The 18,999-nt window shown below is 30.9% G+C and overlaps 1 protein-coding gene across 1 annotated transcript in view; it reads right to left on the reverse strand.

The window, feature by feature from the left end:
* Positions 1-2,308: 2,308 nt before the first annotated feature.
* LOC119674908 overlaps positions 2,309-18,999 on the reverse strand; it is a 22,242-nt gene continuing 5,551 nt past the window's right edge. The window contains exons 3-4 of the mRNA XM_038086065.1: positions 3,471-5,748; positions 2,309-2,846 (exon numbers count right to left, since the gene is read on the reverse strand). Coding sequence (XP_037941993.1) covers positions 2,309-2,846; positions 3,471-5,748 — 2,816 coding nt within the window. The remainder of the gene's footprint in view (positions 2,847-3,470; positions 5,749-18,999) is intronic.

Consider the following 18,999-nt stretch of genomic DNA (forward strand, 5'->3'; position numbering starts at 1 on the left):
AACTAACTGCATATGATTTACAACCACGAAGCAGAATTTTGCCAGCTTTATGGTCCTACGTGCACCGAAGAGAACATGGCTCACAGCAAAACAAGGCAATAAAAAATTTCGCATCTATTGGCAACTTCATTCATGTTGCTTAAGATAATTCTAAATGACCTCATTGATCTTTCCCAACAATCTAACAATCATCACTTGCAGGCCATTATTCGTCGAGCAACCGAAATGATGGCATAATAAAAAGTGAAAATTAAAGTTGTGAGGCTGCACGCTAGCAACACATAAAATTTGCTATTGTTGTGGTTGTTGTAGCTGTTGTAGTTGTTGCAGTTGCTGGGGTTGTTGTAGTTACTTAATAGGATTCATTGAATGGTTGATAGGTGCGAAATGTGTAAGCGTACAACAACAAGAGTAACAAAACCCATCCACGGTCAACTGCTCGTGCATCGGTAATAGCTGAAGTAGTAGCAACACAATTTGCATGCCACATTACGTGAGCCAGTGGTTGAGGAGATGAAGATGTGCACGGAAACAAGAGGACGCCTTATGCAACAACTCAAAAGCCCATTATGGTTTGCTGCCTCCGTGAAATAAGATGGCAAGTTTGCACTAAAGTTGCATAACTTCACTAAGACATTATGCAAATTTTTTTACTAAATGACATATTGACACCATTTCTGTTATAGAGAAGATCGTTTTGATACAATAATCACATGAATGAATTGAACGGAGCGATTGCAAGGTATGGAAAGGAATTGAGAAGACAATGAGCAGAAGATTTTACAATATATGCCGAAATGAATAAGGAAGGAATTCGGAAATTTGTTAAAACGTTACACAAATTATACGAATTAAAACAACTTTAAATCAAAAGTGCTATATCTCATTTAGTTTCATATTCGTAAAATTTATTCTAATACTCCAAAAGAAAAGTGTCATTTTTTCGGCAAAAAACTTTACTAAGCCAGATTATTATTGATAATTATAAGAAAATGCAAGTTTTAATTAGAACGTTTGCGACGCAAAATACAAATGAATTTTAACATTCAGACAGCTATCACCAGAATACCCAAACTGCAGTACTATCTTATAACAATGGCCAACATGTGTTATATGAAGAGCGCTATGAGATTTAATATAAATATTAACAAGTCCCTATTGATATTTTAGAACGTCTCCACATTCCACAGTGCTTGATTTCTACATCTAACACTTGCTAGTTATAGACCCAGTGAACCTAATGATAAACGTTTAGCATACAGAGCAGTGCATTAGTATTTAATTACTATAGAATACCTTACAGCTGATGAAAAAACTATTGATAAAACACAGAATCTGTAATATTATAAGGAATATATATCGAATGATTATTTTGTACCTCAAATAATTTAAATTTACTATATCTTTTAAAATCAATCACTTACAATCGATGAAAACGAAAAATATTTGGTTAAGTTCAATAATTGAAATTCTATGGAGAGTAATTCTAAAAATTTGGTGTCGTTGTCTTCACAAAACTATTTCTATAATCATTTTGCAATACTCGTACCTCTGTAACTCATTAAGGACCTTATTATAATAATGTCAAAACGCTTAATTTTAAGAGCCAAGTTGAGAGCTAAATTGGGACATGAATGGTAGCCAACTGACAAATCATGTAACCTGCAAAAATATATAAGAATTTATTATATATCTTTCCTTATTCTTTTCCCAATCTAAATAAAATTTCTTCTTTTCCTCCTAATGTTCTATTTATAATTAAGCTAATTAAAAACCAACATTAAAAACTCCCTGCCTTCGGCTAATATAATTTTTAACACCGAATGGATTTGATTAGACCACCTTGTTTATTTTGTATTACAGGTATATTTAATATTATTATTAATAACTTCCCATGACCAAATTATCGTTAATGATCAATTCGCTAAGCAAACAAAGTTACGCATCAACAAGAATAATCGTAATCCAAATCGACCCAAACCAAAGCAAACCAAACCACAGACATGAAATAGTTTGGCAAGAGTGCAATGAACTCTTTTTCCTCAATTTTTAGCCATTTTTAACCATGAGCAAGACAGTAACTTTACCTTGAGTTCAATAGATAAAAGAATTGATGCTTTAACAAAAAACATTTTTTGAAGATGTGAACTAAGCGATACAAATAAATAGAAAAAACCTTATTTTAAAATTAACACAAATTAAATGCAAACTGCGAAACTAAGCCGGCTTCGCATCCATTCACTAAACTCAAACTCATTCAGATACTTGAACTGTCTGAAGCCACTTGCGAGTACTTGTACTAAACCATTTACTCACTCACCTTTTGTTCGCGCATTGCTTCATTCTGCATAGCGCCGCGATGTTCACGATACCGCAAACGCATCTCTTCCTCTTTAACCATGTATTTGTCTTTGTCTTTGTCTTTGTCTTTGGATGTCGCTTGAGCACCGCTGCTGGTGGTGCTGCTGTTGGCTCGCACATGACGCTCTGATTCTTTCTTGGAGGTGTTACTACCGCCACTGCTGCCACCGCTGCCTCCACCGCCGCCACTGCCGCCGGTAAAAAGTTGTTTGACTTTCTCGAATCCGCCAAGTTTTTTGTTTCGCTTGAGCGTTTCTTGTCCTTGAACGGTTTGTGAGTGCTGATCTTTGTGCCGCAGAGTACTAGTCGCCACCGGATATTTGTCCAAATGTGGGTCATAGTGTGAGCCATCATCGATGGAGCGTTCGCGATAAACATAATTGTCTTTGCGTCGTGTTACGTGCTGTTGTTCAGTGTGGCGGCGTTCTTTTTTCAAAAACATTTCACAGGCTTTCATGTCGTCGACAACCGTACGTTTACGCCATCTAAAATGCATACATTAAAATTAATTGATACATAAAGAATTTTAATGAAAGGGTCTGAATTTGTGTCAGTTTCGCAAAGAAAGAATGCAATCTTAAAAGATGAAAGAAAGTACGTAAATGTTTTAACGTTGGCATATTCTGAACAATATCGATCATTGCTGTATATATAGGACACTTTTAACTTAAACTAAAATATGGTATGATGGTAATTAATATATATTATACAATATACTCGTATACTGTTTTGGTAACAGTCCAAAATATTTAAAGTAGTTCATTACTTGAATCTAAAAAAGTGAAAATAAAGTTTAAGTCAATTTCTTGCTTCCTCTCCGAAACTAAAAACATTTATAGAACTTATTTAAATTATACTCTACCTATATATATTAGAATTAGATTATTAGATCACATAAAAATAAATGCCTTTTCTTTATTTAAACTTTATATCAAAGCATCGCTATGACTTTAAACAATGTTACTTTTTCATTTTAAAATATAAAATTTTTTTATTTGTTAACTACTATTTCATAATCTCGGAAAATATTAATGTTCTTTCATTTTTGCATTTCTTAGTTTTATCCCTATCTTTTTTTATATCAGTTGGATTAAAGTTTTTATACTCACCTTGTTGTCAAGTCACCATTAAAAGATTCTTTTCGAAAATCGTTTTCAATTCCGGAGTCACCCTTATCGAAACTTCGTTGTTGCATTTTATCCCGTTTCAAGCTGCTGTGCCAGTGGTCTTCGCTACTGTGCTGCTGTCGTGGCAAGTTTCGTTCCATGCTCATTTCGTACCTCTTCATATTCTCTGGCGAAGAACGATACTGATCGGTGCTGGTGAACTGTGAATCCAAACTTTTCGGTTCATAGTCTGTAAGTTGTTGACCCTCGAGTGAGGACTGGTCTCGCTGACCAGTAAAAGAATCCAATCGTTCTTGATGTCTCGATTCACGTACATGTGGCTTACCATCTGCATCGAGATGTGTTTCACGTTCATATACATCCTTTACCCCACCTCTACCATCATCGTAGTATTTAGTATGCTTGTAACGAGAGGTTTTTTCCATTTTAGGTAATGTATTCATCAACGTTGTAGTTGTTTTTGTAGTAGGCGATATTATATCTAGATGTGAACGTTCTGGTGAATATTTTTGTAAAATTTCATCACTTGCTGGTTTGTGGAAACGTGGCTCATACGGTTCACGATCTGGACTCAGATATCGATGATGAGTGGTTTGAGATTGTAGTAGATCTCTATTTCTTTCCGGTGAATTGCTGTAATGGTATCCATTAGAACGTGGCTGATGGTCAATTGTACGTTCTGGTGTACCGATATCACCAAATCGGCGTGTTAATATGCGTGATTCTAAGCGTGCTCGACGATATCGTAAATCATCAGCTGGTTCATCACGGTATGGTGACCGGTAGGGTTGATTTTCGTAACTATTTTCTCGTGTTGGCGTTATACTGCGTATGACTGGCACAATTGGTGGCTCAGCGGGTGATTTGCTACGAGTTTTTAAAGTTTCATCGTCATAATATTTACGAGTTTCGATACCAAGCCCTTCATCTTCATCACTTAAGTTACGTGGACTTAGTTGTTGCCATGGTGAAGGGGAATGTGAACTCGAAATACGTATAGTAGTCGGTCCTGCTATAGGTGAAAAGGAATTGCGTGTACGTGCTGGTGACTCAATTATGACTCGACTACTACTATTTTGCTTACTGTTATTGTGACTAGTTACAAATTCTGTACGATCTACTGAATTTCTATTGTAATTGCTATTATTAGTATTGGAACGAAAGTCTCGCTCTTGTGAGCGTATGTCTCTCGCAGGAGATCTATACTCCCTAACAGGGGTACGTATTTCACGTGTGGGTGAGAGTAAACGTTCCTTTCGTTGTAGTGTGTTTTGTTGATGTTCATCATTCAAGTCAAGCTGGGCATAAGTGATACCTTCATTTGGTCGTATATAAGAAAATGCTGGACCAGATATAGTTGGTGGAGGTGAGAAACGTTCCATTGATAATCGTTTTACCATTCCATTTACAGTAACACCCTTTGTCAGAGGCAGCTTTTGCGCCGGTAACTGTGAACTGTGCATGTTTTCGTTTGATTTAGATTGTAGCGTTAAAATTTTGTCTTTTATGCCTGCCGAAATTGGATTTTTACCTAATATATTACCATCAACTTCAGCTTTTACTTCGCTACGGTGGAGCAATTCTTCTATAGCGCTCTCATACTTCTCACGGTCAGTGATAGCATCCGACTTGCGTCTTTCTCGATTGAACTGTTCCGCGAAATAGTCTTCTCTCTGCGTGTTTTCAATAATTGGACTTAATTGTGTGGGCAATAGTTTTGTCGAACCGTTATGTGTTGGCTTTGAGTCCTTCAAGGCTTTTTTTAATTTTCGTTCGCCACGGTTGTACGAACCGACATCACTCTTGCTTCGAACTAATCTTCTGCCACCACTATCCTCAAAACGTGGGTCACGTTCACTTTGATTGACATTCGTGTCACTTTTTCGACTAAAAATATTAAAGATAGACGGCCGTTTGGCAGATTTCTTAGCAGCTGCGTCACTGGAACTACGTGCGACTGGCTTAGTCGGTGCTTTTTTCTTACGTGTCGGTAATGAGTGAAATTTTTTAGGATTCGTGTCCTTTGTGGTGTTAATACTGCTACTGCTGTTTCGTTTGGTCTTGACCTTGAATGTTGGTATATTATCACCGTTCTCGGCTTTACTTTGATGACTTTCGGCTTGTTTTAATACTAGTGCAGCTTCTTTGCGTATGCTCTCCTCCGATAGATCAGCAGGTAATTGATGATATGCTGGCAAGTTATTTTGTGGCGGTTGGAGATTAGTAGTTTCGTAATTCGTTAATTCGTTTGGGCGTTTGCCTGGAATGATCGAGGAAAACAGAATTAATATAAAATTTATTTTAAAATGTAACATGGTTGAAAGATATTTGAACTCTAAACTGCTCTTATGAACACAGTATTTAATGTTTTAGGCTTAAGATCAAGCGTAATATTTACGCATAATTTCACCTTGACGTAGTGCAGATCTATAATTAATGCGTTGATTAAGTTTTACTCAAAATAGTACAATATTTACTACAGTAGACAAAGTAAATCAGAGAAATAAAAAAAATCAATAAATATATTTCAATAATAATTTTGAAAATCAAACGATTTAATTTATTCATGTTGACCAGCTAACCGATGATTGAGAGCAAACAGCGAATTTAAGTAACTTGAGGAGTTTTTGACAGTTTCGAATGAGTTTGGCAACACATCATTGCAGTGGTGGTTCAAAACTTATGAACCACACGTACGAGTGGCAACCATTCTCTTTTACTTCGGCGAGCCTTGCTTCAACGCTATTTTGATTGATGTCAAAAGACAGACGTTTGGAGAAGTATCGCAATGGATTGATTGGAGAGGTACGAAATTATAAGACGTAGATAGAATGTCAAAAAAATTATGAACGAAATATACTCCGAAAGCAAAGAAGTTAGTTGCTTTTGGTAACATAAACACGGCTTAAGTGTTGACAATGAGTTAATGTGCAAAATACTTTAGACGAAGCTCAGCAGCGGAAGACGGGAACGTGATTTTAACCAGCAGATCAGAAAATAAAATTGTTAATCTAGCAGGCACGAAAAAATTTGCATATTTTATGGTTGTTTATTGCAATTTAATTTTGTTGAATTTTAAATTGATTTGAAGAATTCCGCAAATTTATAAATAATTTCATTTGCTACAATAATTGTTATTAGTGTGTGGATATAAAAAGTATTGAAATCAAATGAAATTTGTGCAAATTAATTATTGCTTCAGAAAATCAAGTTTTAAAGGATTTTATAGATGAATTACTCACTGTAAGGACTATGAAATCTATAAGTCTAACATTATTGAATAGAATTTACAGCATTTACGTAAAGTAATTTATAGCCAAAGTAATTAAATCAAATTTTAAAAATGTGTTTAAAGAAAAATCGTATAAATTACACTACTAATATGACTTAGTGACTTTAATTTAATTTATATGACTTACTCTTACTAACTTCTGTCCTTCTATTCTAGTAGAACATAATTTGTATTTATTATGCAGGGAACTCTTTCAACTTAGCTCAGAAAACAAAAAACAGAAAAAAAGAAAGAAAAAGCCAATGATTCTATAATGATATAATAAAAAATAGCAGCTAACAGCACTAAGAAAATAAAAGTATAATTTCATAAAAATGTGTGTAGCCAATTTAAGAATCTTTGCATATTTAAATATGAAAGTACAGCTGAGAAATAAAATTATAATTGCTGAAAAATATATCTAATACGTTAGGTTTTTTTTTGGTTTTGCATATAAATATAATTTAAATGTAGATCGTTCCGAAACATATGTCTAGAAGCTTCAGGCAGAGATGACATTTGTGCTTTCTTCTAGTAATTTTTAATATACCATTTCAATACAGTTTATAAGTTTTATAAGTAACTCTTTACTAATAACTGATGAATTAATGCAAAAAATAAAAAACACCACTGCTCAACCGAATTAGTTTTAATATAGGCATTTTATTAATTTGGTAATTAAGCATGACTATAGATTTGATAGTGGAGAGATTATTTTTTACGAAGTTCATTATTTAGCACTTTCCAAAGATTTCTTAAATAAAAAAAGGAAGCTATGCAAAACGAATAGAATGGTTTTTCGTTAAAACGAATAGATTTCTTAATTAACAAAAATTATAAGATACATTAGCAAATACTTTACTTAAAGAAAATTGCACACAAAAAAAATTGCAAATAATTTGTGATATATTTCAATGGCCAGCATCAATTTAAACTCATTAAATTCAAAGATTGACAACTACAACAAACTACAACTGAGCACGATCCAAAAACAATAATCAAGAGTGAATTTGAAACAAAAATTGCTACATTTCAAGGTTAACACAAACCAAAAAGCACCAATTTTCATGAGTGGACCACAAGTGGGCAATGAAATTGTAATTCACTTCAACAAGAAGAAAAAATTACGTGTTTCACAAAAAGATCCAAATAAAAACTCAAATTGAAACCAAAAGTTTATGAGATGCAAGCACAGCGATAAGAAATATACATAGCCTTGCTGTGTGTACAGCTTAGAATGTATCTTAAAGATACAATACGCGTATCAGCAGACACGCATCTCTAAATTAACAACCGAGCATAAAAGTACGTCGATATTGTGTCTACTAATCACGTGCTCATTTTTACGCGAATTAAATAATAATTTTTCGAAATAAAACAAAACGAGCAACAAGAATATAAAAACATTGAATATATTTATAAAAAAAAAAAAAAACAGCCACAAAACAGAAAAGAAAGAATTTAGTAACTAGCAGTTAGTGATGCTAACACACAAACAGATACACAAATTGCCATACGAGTGTGGATAGCATATTTCATAGCTAAAACTGAAGCTGACGTTAAAGTTGGAGTTGGAGTTGAAGTTGAAGTTGAAGTTGCAGATACAATTACGTAAAGTAATTCAATCAAATGTTATATTTAGTAAAATTGGCGTTGAGTTGCCGCATAAAATGGGCTTAGCTAAAAGTTAAGTGTTGACGTGTTAAGATTTTAGTTAAACATTTCATATGAACATCTATAGATACAATTATAGTTTAAGGTACGAACGCATACTATACATCATCTTTAGCAAAAGCAACTTTAAGGCACTTAGCATTTCACAGGCTGTTATGCTTTTTACTTTAACGTTACATTTTTATATAATTTTTATTTTAATCTCTTCTATCTTTTCTGGTACTTTGGATTTTGTGCTTTCGGTTTTAAGGTCTAAAATTCGTAGCTGAGAAAGAGCAACGTGAATGCTTCGACTTTAATTCCGACTTAAGCTACTTATCTTAGCTTGTTAATTAGAGTAGATTTGAACTGCTGACAATTACTTAAAATTTAAGCTCGTTTTCCAAGTATTCCAAGTATGAGAAATGATTTATTTTGTTATTAAATGTATTTTTTGCTTATAACATAAAAAATGTAATTAGTTAATAGAAGGAGGAATTTTATTAGATAACAGATCTGCTCAAATTCTGACCAAATGAGACAACGCATTTCTTAAAAACATTCACATATATGTGTATAGATAGACTCATATCGATAAAATAAGCTAACGGATACGTTATTATACGTAAGTGAAATAAACCTGACCTTTGATTTTATAATTTTATCTTATAATATAAGTATTATACTTTGTGTAATTTACATTTAATTAGTTGATTAAAACTTTTATAATTACCTTTTACAAGAAATTTAGAAATAAAGAAATATAGAATATTAGAAAGAAAGAAAATGGTATATTGTATCTATTGAGCGCTATTAAAAACTATAAATGAATAGTTTGAAAGGTTAACTTTGGATTTGTTAAAGTATTAAAGCATTTGGGTGAAAATTGGGTGAAAATTTTCTAAGGGTGCAAGCGCCCTCAGTGTATCTTTCCAGAGAACTCAATTTTGTGAGTAGCAATCGCTATTTCAAACCATGTCAAATAGTACTTCTGTAGTTCATATCGTATATAATACAACTCGCTATCTTGATCGTTGCTATTTTAATGATATTATTCTAAGATCTTCTTTATTTGTAGCTTTTTCGAAGCTTTTTCTGTTTTTTTTTTATTTTTAGGTCAGTGAATTTTGAAGGTATGAAAGCATTTGTTAACCCACACTAGTCATTTCGCTAAGATCTTTTTGAATACTAATCAATTTCGCATCTATACAGTATAATATATACTATAGGATACAAGTTCTATATATTCAGAGCGTTATTGATTTTAAGATGTGGGGTAATCAATACGTAATTCAATGAACAATCGGGACGACAGCAGGCATCCTTTCTTGAATTAATTTATATATTTATTTTTTATATTTATAAAGATATTTCCATATGTAATATTAACAAAAATAATTAAAGATATATATCTGAATATTTTTGATATAAGCGCTGAGAATGGAACTGTGTTGTATATGTCGCTGACTAAAAAAATAAGATATTTATTTTTGTAGAAATATTTCTGATAATACATTTTGATTTACGATACCGTCACCAAAATTTATTTTCACAATAAACATGTTATGTTTTTTTATTGTAAAATACAGAATATATAAATTTCAACACTGAGCACTGTAGAAATATATCAATGTTCGAAAAAATCGAATATAAATAAAAAACAAACGATTTATTAAACTACTGTCAAAATCAGATAAGAATTAATGTGTAAGTGAGCGTGGCGTTGGGTTTGTAGCTCGCAAATTTATCAGTTCGCAAATGCGCAAGTGAAAGTCGAAAGCCTGGAATTAAAAGCCTCAACTTTGCTAACAAATGCAAGTCGAATTTGTCTTAGCGGTTGTCAGCAAGTTTTTGCTGAGTTGTTTATTAACTTTTTACGCCGAACTTCAGGCCATAATCTAGCTACCCTCGTGCCACACAGAATGGCTAACTGCTCCTGCAAAACTTGGTCAACTTTGAAACCGACCACAGTGTTTACCTTGAGGCGGCCTCTGCGTCACTTAGCCACTCAGTCATTCGGCACTCTTTCAGTTAGCCAGTGAGGTAGCCACACAGATGGGCATTTGCTGGACCTCGTCAAACTGGCGAAGGCACGCGCATTGGCTTGTGGTCTGATCTATGCTCAGGCGAAATCATGTTTCGTCGAAGATTAGTTCATAAAATTCCAGTTAAAGTAAAGCAAAAATTGGACCAGATTCCTTATCGGCTGCGGTATTTTGTGTGCTGCTGCTGGCAAATCACAAATAAAATTTTATTTATGTGCATATTTTTCATATTTTTTATGAAATTTCCCAGTTTTAAATCGAATTTGTTTGATTAAAAGCCACTTTCTTTTCTGTTTTATTATTTGCAAGATTTGTTGTTGATTTGCTACAATTTTTCTAAGTGGCTAATTAATAAACATCAACAGCTGCTCTCAACTTTTGTTTGAATTGTATATCTTTTTATTTAATTTTTTTTTATTATTAAACAAAGTTATAAAGATATTGAAATAATTAATTTTTGTGGGATTTTGTTTTTGAATAAAAATAGCAGAACAAGTTTGTGGCTTAAGTCTTTCATATTTTAATTCAGGTGTTATTTTTTTTTACCTTTAGTAAAATTTTACGATAACAATTAAGACTCTGGTTGAGTTATGCAAAAATCAAGTTTAAGGTTTAAATCGATTAATCTCGATAGATTTACGATACGTTATTTAATACTTAATAATTATATTATAATATGTGAAATAGAATGTATGAAAAAGCGATTGGCAACAATAATCATGATGTGACCACTCTAGTAGTAATTTTAATTAAAAAAAATTATTTCAAACTGAAAAACTAAAATATATTACGTTATTATAATATACATTTATTACTATTATAAATATTATACAACATATGTGAATATGACACTTGGAATTTGTTATTAATTTCATTTGTTTAGTTTCTCATGGCACTTAATAGTTGTCAATTTCAAAATCAAAATCATATTCTCATGTAATTTATTTTTATAAATAAAGTCACAACCAATTTTTATAAACGATTTCTATGTAAAAAAACCAAATACTTTTCAAACTAATTTTTGGAATTCAATGCACAGCTCTATGTTCTGACCCACACCTGAGCATTTCATAATATTTAAGCCAAAATGTTTTCGTATGAAAATATTAATCCCATGTGCCTTCCATGAGTTCCGCACATTAATAAAAACTCAACCGAAAAAAATTATGCATGATTTAACGCCACTCTTAGCCAAATTAATGCAATTTATCAAAAAATGCAGGTTTTGAGGATAAGAGAAAGAAACTAAAATGTATAATGTAAAAATAAATTTAAATTAGATTTTAACGTTTTTTAATGGCCAACAGATTAGCTACCACAGTTAAGTTTTTATTACTTAAGCAACCGAATATAATAGCAACAAATAGCGGGCGTGGCATATTGGCGCGTAAAAGCATATTTATAATCCAATTTGAGTTCATTTTTCGCAAATATTTGCATGGGATTTGATAAATGAAATTAGCAAAAAGATTTGTTATGATTGATTGAGTTCAGTGTTAAGTTTAATATTTTAAGTGCTTAGCAGTTCAGATAAAGTTAATCCGTTTTTATTCAAAAAATCTTTTAATAGTTTTTAGGCGTTAACGCAACAAACATAATACCCAAATAAAACCATTCACATATTTACAGTTCATAACAACGTTCAGTTAAGAAGTCAGATAAGATTTCAGTCATATTAATAAGGATTAGCGAGAATTTGTCTATGTTCTCTTAATTTGTTTTAGTTTGGAAACTTTTATGTTATCTTTGTTTCAATTACATACAATATATTTTAATTACTCTTTAATCGACTGTCTTGCTAAGTATCCAAATGACACATTCAGGCAAATTAACCAAAAAAATAATTGTCTGACAAAAACAGCTGAGTATTGAGTAACTTTGCTATATTCAACTCATCTACCCCTTTTATCTAGTCCTTCATCACCTAATCGACATGCTTATTTTACTCCATACAATGTAGTTCTTTATTTGATGTTATAACCTTCTCTAGGCATGCTTCAAATCAAGTCATGACTTGCTTATTTTTTTTTTATTATATGAATAAAAATCCAAAAACTGTTCATTATAACCTAGAAATGGCTACAATTGTACATCTTGCTCAGATTTTTGTCTACATTAAATGACTTACATGAATGTAGTTTACTAATATTGAGTCTTTTAAAGTCTTTTGGTTATTATTATTAGTTCCTTGCCATTGATATATTTATATATATAAATATATAATAAAATAGAGGTAGCTTTACTCATTATGCTATATGCGTTGTTATCTATGGATTCGATGAATTTAGGTCTCTAAATATTAAGTCTATCGACATTTTCTGTTTGTCCTTGCTTATTATTACTAATTTGTCGCCCATTAGAATCCCATACTCTGATGATTTATACTTTTTTGCTACTATAAAAGAAACTATAATAAACGAGTAAATGTCGGTAAAAAAAATAGTTGAACACTTTAAAGTGAAATAATTTTTTTAGTAAGTAAGTTAGTAAGTCATCGTCATCTACTCGAAATAAGAAAATAACTGCAATTTCTTTACATTTTGAGCCAATAGCATTTAAAGAAAATTACATAAATTTTAACATAAAAATGTATCTGTAGTTACTGGTGGCAATTTTTAACTACTCCAACAATATTTACAGTTATTTAGCATAAATTTCAATTTCACTTCAAACCAAATCGGCGCTTAACTCAACACCAACCCGAACAATAAGGCATGGAGCAGCCGCGACAGGCTTTGAGCCTAGTTTCCAATTTGGGTTTTCCTGTTTTTGTTTTTATTTTTTTTGTTTTTTTTATTGTATTTTAACATTCGCAATTCTTGCCTTAACACACAAAAATGGTCAGATTCATGAATGCTGGCAATGGATGGTGGCAGTGCCTACTCTTAAGAGTTTCAGCTTCAACTAAACATGTTCATCATTGCATTGTTGATGATGAACGATGAACGATGAACATGTTTAGCTCAGCTCACCTCAGTTCTCTATGTTAAAGCTTGCTTTGGGTTTGTGCAGTTTTATGGCAATCGGTGGCAACCAACCCAGTCAACATTTTACCTTGACACATATTGCCACTTGACAGTTTTGTTTGTTTTAGTTTTTTATGTGCAACGCAGTGTTGTAAAAATGCAAAACTGCTAAAGTGCAGCATTATTTGTTGATGCAGTTGCTTTACGGTGTCTGTTAGCATTTCGATATATGAGTTTTTTCGATTGTGCTTGTCTGCTTTACTTATGAGTTACAAAAATGGATTTTAATTCATCCGTTTTTTGTTCCAACACTTCTTATTCAATTGAAGTCGTAAGTGTTTTTGTTAAATTCAATTAAAACGAAATTTGCACCTTGCAAGGCTTCAGGTGCGTTTTATGTGACATATTAATGACGTCATTAAAGAAAATAAAAAGAATTGCTTAAGATGTTTTAAAAATTAATAAAAACTTTAACATTAATACGTATAGGGGTAAATTTACTATATCTATTATTTAACAAAATTAATTAAATAACTTTAAACGTGTCCATCTATTATATTAATTACGCGAAACAAAAACAAAAATATATGTCAGCAGTTTTTGAGAACTAAAGAGATAAAGCTTGTTTATGAATATTAAATAAAACCAAAGTTAATAACCTCCACCAAAAAAAAAAGTGTGAAGAATGGAAGACTTAACTTTAAAATTAAAATAACAATTTTTAACAAATTATTGTGGAGACAACTTTATTTGTAAAAAAAAAAATAATAGAAAAAAATAAGAAGTTGATTTAATGCTAAACAGTCGTCTTAAAAAATTAAAATTTATAATTTCGGGATTAAATGAAAAATTATTATAATATTTGCTTATATAATTTGTTCATGTTTTATTCATTTGTTTTGATTAAACTTTAGTGGTGAAATATTAAAAATTATTGCAAATACTTGACAAATGAAAAATATATAATACAAATTATGATGTTTGTTTATAATTAAACAAAAATAATTTTTTATATTATTAATTAATAAGGTTTTAAATTTTCACAAAAAAAGCGAGTGTACGAATATTAATAATAATTTTAATGTTTATGCTGAGAAAATAAAATTTTAACTCATCAAATTCACAGATCATATCCATAAATAGTACAATAATTCGCAAAGGTGTTTTATTAATTTATTAATAAAACTATATAAAAAAATCATTGATTGACAAAGAAAAGTTATTTCTATAGTAAAAACAAGAGATTCATTTGCCATCCTCTATAACTAAGATAAGCAATTTGATTTGGAATCAGCTATTGTTTTTGCCTTTCATTATCTCCCATCTGTTATTTGATAAAATAACAAAATCCATCCAAAGATGCTAGTACAATGTTTTTGTCTCTTTGTTAAAATGTTGTTCTTCTCTTCTATAAATCCTCTGGGTGTCTAGATTTGGAGAGAGAGAGTCACTGTGTGACTAGATTTTCGATGTGAATAAAAGACGCAAATAAATGACCGTAAAAAGTCCTTTCGGTTACCTTATTCAAGAAATTCCATTACTCCAAGAGTTACATTTGCAAGCAGAGAGGGAGAGGTAAATAGAGAATAAGATTATCATGAGATATAATCCCTTAGTATTGATATCATAAAATAATTAATGATAGTAAGAGACTTCAATTTCATTATAATTATATTTTCCACGGTTTAGACGTTGCTTCTTTAGTACATCCTTTTGTTGCTGTTCCAGCTCAGAGCAAAATCTCTTCCTATGGTGTTTCCTTTTTTTACTGCTTTGAGCGACTAATTCTTCTTTCAAGGTTTGATCATAAGTCAGTTTAAGTTACCTATTATTAGTATTACTGAAAGGCAATTAAATATTTGCTTAAGAAACTAACTTCTGAAATATGTGCAATTAATTCGTTTCTTCAAAATTTTAAGTTTCTACTTTTATTACTTCAATTTAAAAATTATTTTCTAGCAGCTCAATTTCAAAGGCCATAAATAAAAAAAATTGCCTTTATATGTAGCATTCAATTCTGATTTCTGCTGAAAGCTTTTAAGATACTTCACCAACGTTGCTTAAGCAATGAATGTTAAAACCGCGGACTTCAATTAGATACATTTCTGTAGTTTGTATAATATTTGGCTTAAAACAATTGATTTGTCATTTCAGCTCGACATTTATTGACAGTTGAAAAATGTTTGATTTTGTTTTGCAGCTAAAAGGCTGTCAATATTTACATGAGTAACAGATTTGAAATATTTCTACAATGTTTCTTGTATTTTAGATTTTGCCGTAGATTACAACAATTACAATATCATAAATGCACATTTTGGGTAACCTTAGGCTTATTAGTAGCCTTTAGGTTAAATTCGCTTTTAAAAAATCAGGTGGGCTGGCTTTTTCTAAATTTTGCTATTACCAGTTGGCAAATTGCTGATTACTTTTCGTTAAGATACAATGTTTTTGGTTGTGAGCTACTTATTTCAAGACAATGCTTCGAGGCTTATAACAAAAAAACTGCTTTGATGTTTAAGCTATCAATGGAGTAACAATTGCCATGATGGAAACAGATTTTGCAGAAAGTAAAATGCAGAACAGATCTTAGATTTTATACCAAAGAAATATGGAATTTACTTTCTTATACGTAGTACCATATTCAAAAAATTTTTTTTGTTCAAAAATTTTCTGTTCTTTGGTATAGAGGGATGTTATCAAAACTATCTCATCTTAATACTTTCCTCAAATAGCAAAGGCATTTTTATTTATATATCAATTCAGCTACGTCGTAGTTTTCCAATACTTAAGAGTTTGTTTTCCTCTACCACTTTTCTTCAAGTTTTCAAATACTTACAGTTTTAGGAGAATATTTTATTCAAACGACCACGAATGACTATTGCTTGAATGATTTTAGCTTTAATTAATCGATCATTTAAAAATATATTTAAAGAGATAACAGACGATTGTGGTAGACTGTTCATTGACTTGACTTTTTGAAACTATTATTGTTCTTTATAGTAATAAATTATTTATGTATCCAATTTCAGAGTATCTATCGCAATAAATTTATCTCAGCTTGAATAGTCATCGTAACCGATTATAGCTCACCACATACATTTTTTTATTTAACACATTTAATTATTGAGCAAAAATATTAAAAACTATAAATGACATTTGGGCGTGTTTTGTGCCAAATTTGTTGTATTGTATTATTATTTGAATCTATGATTTGTGTACATACTCGTATATTCGCACAGCATTATCTGTGAAAATCTGTGATATTTTATGAGGTGCTTATTGATTAGTACTTAATAAAGGTTAACAATTTGCATGATATAATATTTAAGAGGTGTGCGCGTTGTTAATTGAAAAATACTTCAATCGCAACGGCGTTGGAAGCACTCAACCTCACCACTAAATTGTGTCACAAGCATAAAGTTTGGCGCTTAAGTCCTTTGTTTTGTGGCAATCTCCGCCTGTCAATGGCTTTATGCTGGGCTCCAGAATTTCATTTATTTATTTATTTGTTAAGATTTTTTTTTTACTTATGTTTTGTGTATACCCGCAAACAGAACACCGAGTATTAACATTTTTTAATTACTTTTACGCTTAAACTGACAGGGGACCACCTTAATTGATATTTTGTAATAATATAGTATTATAAATAAAGGTTTGGATATTACTCGTAAAAAAAGTAACAAAAAGAATTTACTACATACAGTGAGTAAGTTCTATTTAATGGGAAGTAATAAACAATATTTCGATTTCTTATTTGATTGATTTTGGTAATAACTTTGACATTTACATAGACTACCAACATAAACTTACGAATTAACTATAATAAATTTTTTTTTGAATTTAACATGACTTAAATGTTATAATCGATACTAGCTTCTATAGCAATAAATAAAAATAAAGCACAAGATAACAGTAAAAAAATTCCATGACATATACGACTATCGAAATTTACTTGAACACCGTGCCATTACATTGATCATAATAGACTATTAAATGATGGTAAATTTTTAGAAAGGTTTTGCAGTTATAACTGCAAATAATATTTAACTATTGTACAATGTAGCTGAATTATATAGATAATAAACTTACTAAATTCAAAAAATATTCAAATACAAAACATACCATTGTTTGTGTTTGATTCCAAAAATATTAATTACTTATAAGATTCCCAACATTACTTTTTAAGATAAGCTTTACTTCTGCTTTATTGCAAATTATTGGATATTTTTTACTATAATAATAGAATATGATGTGACCATTGCTTTCAGTATTAAGCATAGAATTATAACTCGGATACTTGATCTACTTACTTTCCTCAAAAGATACAAAGGACTAAAAACAAAGCAATTTTACCCTTTCGTCTTTACTTTTCTGTACGAACAAAAATGTATCCATCTGCTCATGAATATATCACTGTTGGGAAATCGGTAAAATATCTATATCTACATTTTCCAAGTGTGTGGCCGAAATCAAAAGTGAAGGAATTAAATACACTATTCAAATACACTATTTTAATGCACTCTAGCCGTTTTAAACTATGTGTATGTGAAAAATATCGCAATAGATCTACGTCTTAGCGCCTAAGTAAAGTCTAAATAGCACTTACGATCGTTTTATAGTTTAATTGTTGAAGTACAATTTCTAAAAATAGTGTTTAAAACGTAAATTTTAAATGTTTGCGACGAATATGCACTAAAAATGGATTTGGATATCACTTTATTTTAGATTCATTTAAAATGTTCAACTAGTTTTTGTAAAAGGAATCAATTTTAAATTTGTGTTATATTTCTTAAGCCATCATTGAAAACATACAAATATATAGATTAATAAATGACAAAGTTGTAAATTTGATAATGAAGCTTCAAGTTTTTCTGAGAGTTTTTCTGTGATTTAACATGTTTGTTAAAAATTAGCATCTGAATATTTTAATATATCTTATTACAAATCTTTAACAATGAAAACCTTACGAAATCTTGTAAAAGAAAAATTTTGGATTTCAATAAAAAGCCTAAATGAGTTGCAATGCTATTTTTATTTTCAGTCTTAATTGGTCTCAACAATTCCCATTCCATATTTAAATAACCTCACTGCAATTAATTCGTCTTTGAACTTGACAACAGCTGATTTATTATTCACTCTTGATTTCTACTGTTTGACTTCGGACAGCTTAATTTATATATACGAACATGACAAAATGATGTCAAAATCTTCCATGTAACTGGAGAACGTAGCGTGAATGCTCGTGATGAACCACACCAAGTTGTTCCGTTAGTTTCTTATGTAAAGACGCATAAATTAAATATTGACTATAAATTGAAAAAATTATGACTTTAACAGAAAGCGAAATTTTCTCACATTTAAGCAGAAATAGCAAAAACGACTAATTAAATAGAAAATTTTATGAAAATGTTTAATTAAGCAAATTATGGCTCAGCCGCAGTAGTCTTACATGATTGCTGACTACAGATCGCAAATCGTACTCCTGAGAGGTGATCACATTCACTTTGGTTGGCACTTTAATTGCTCAACAAAATCTAAAAATCAAGATAAAATATATAAAAAGTGGTTAAATGCAA

The sequence above is a fragment of the Teleopsis dalmanni genome, chromosome 2, assembly GCF_002237135.1.
Source record: "Teleopsis dalmanni isolate 2A chromosome 2, ASM223713v2, whole genome shotgun sequence".
Taxonomy (NCBI): Eukaryota; Metazoa; Arthropoda; class Insecta; order Diptera; family Diopsidae; genus Teleopsis; species Teleopsis dalmanni.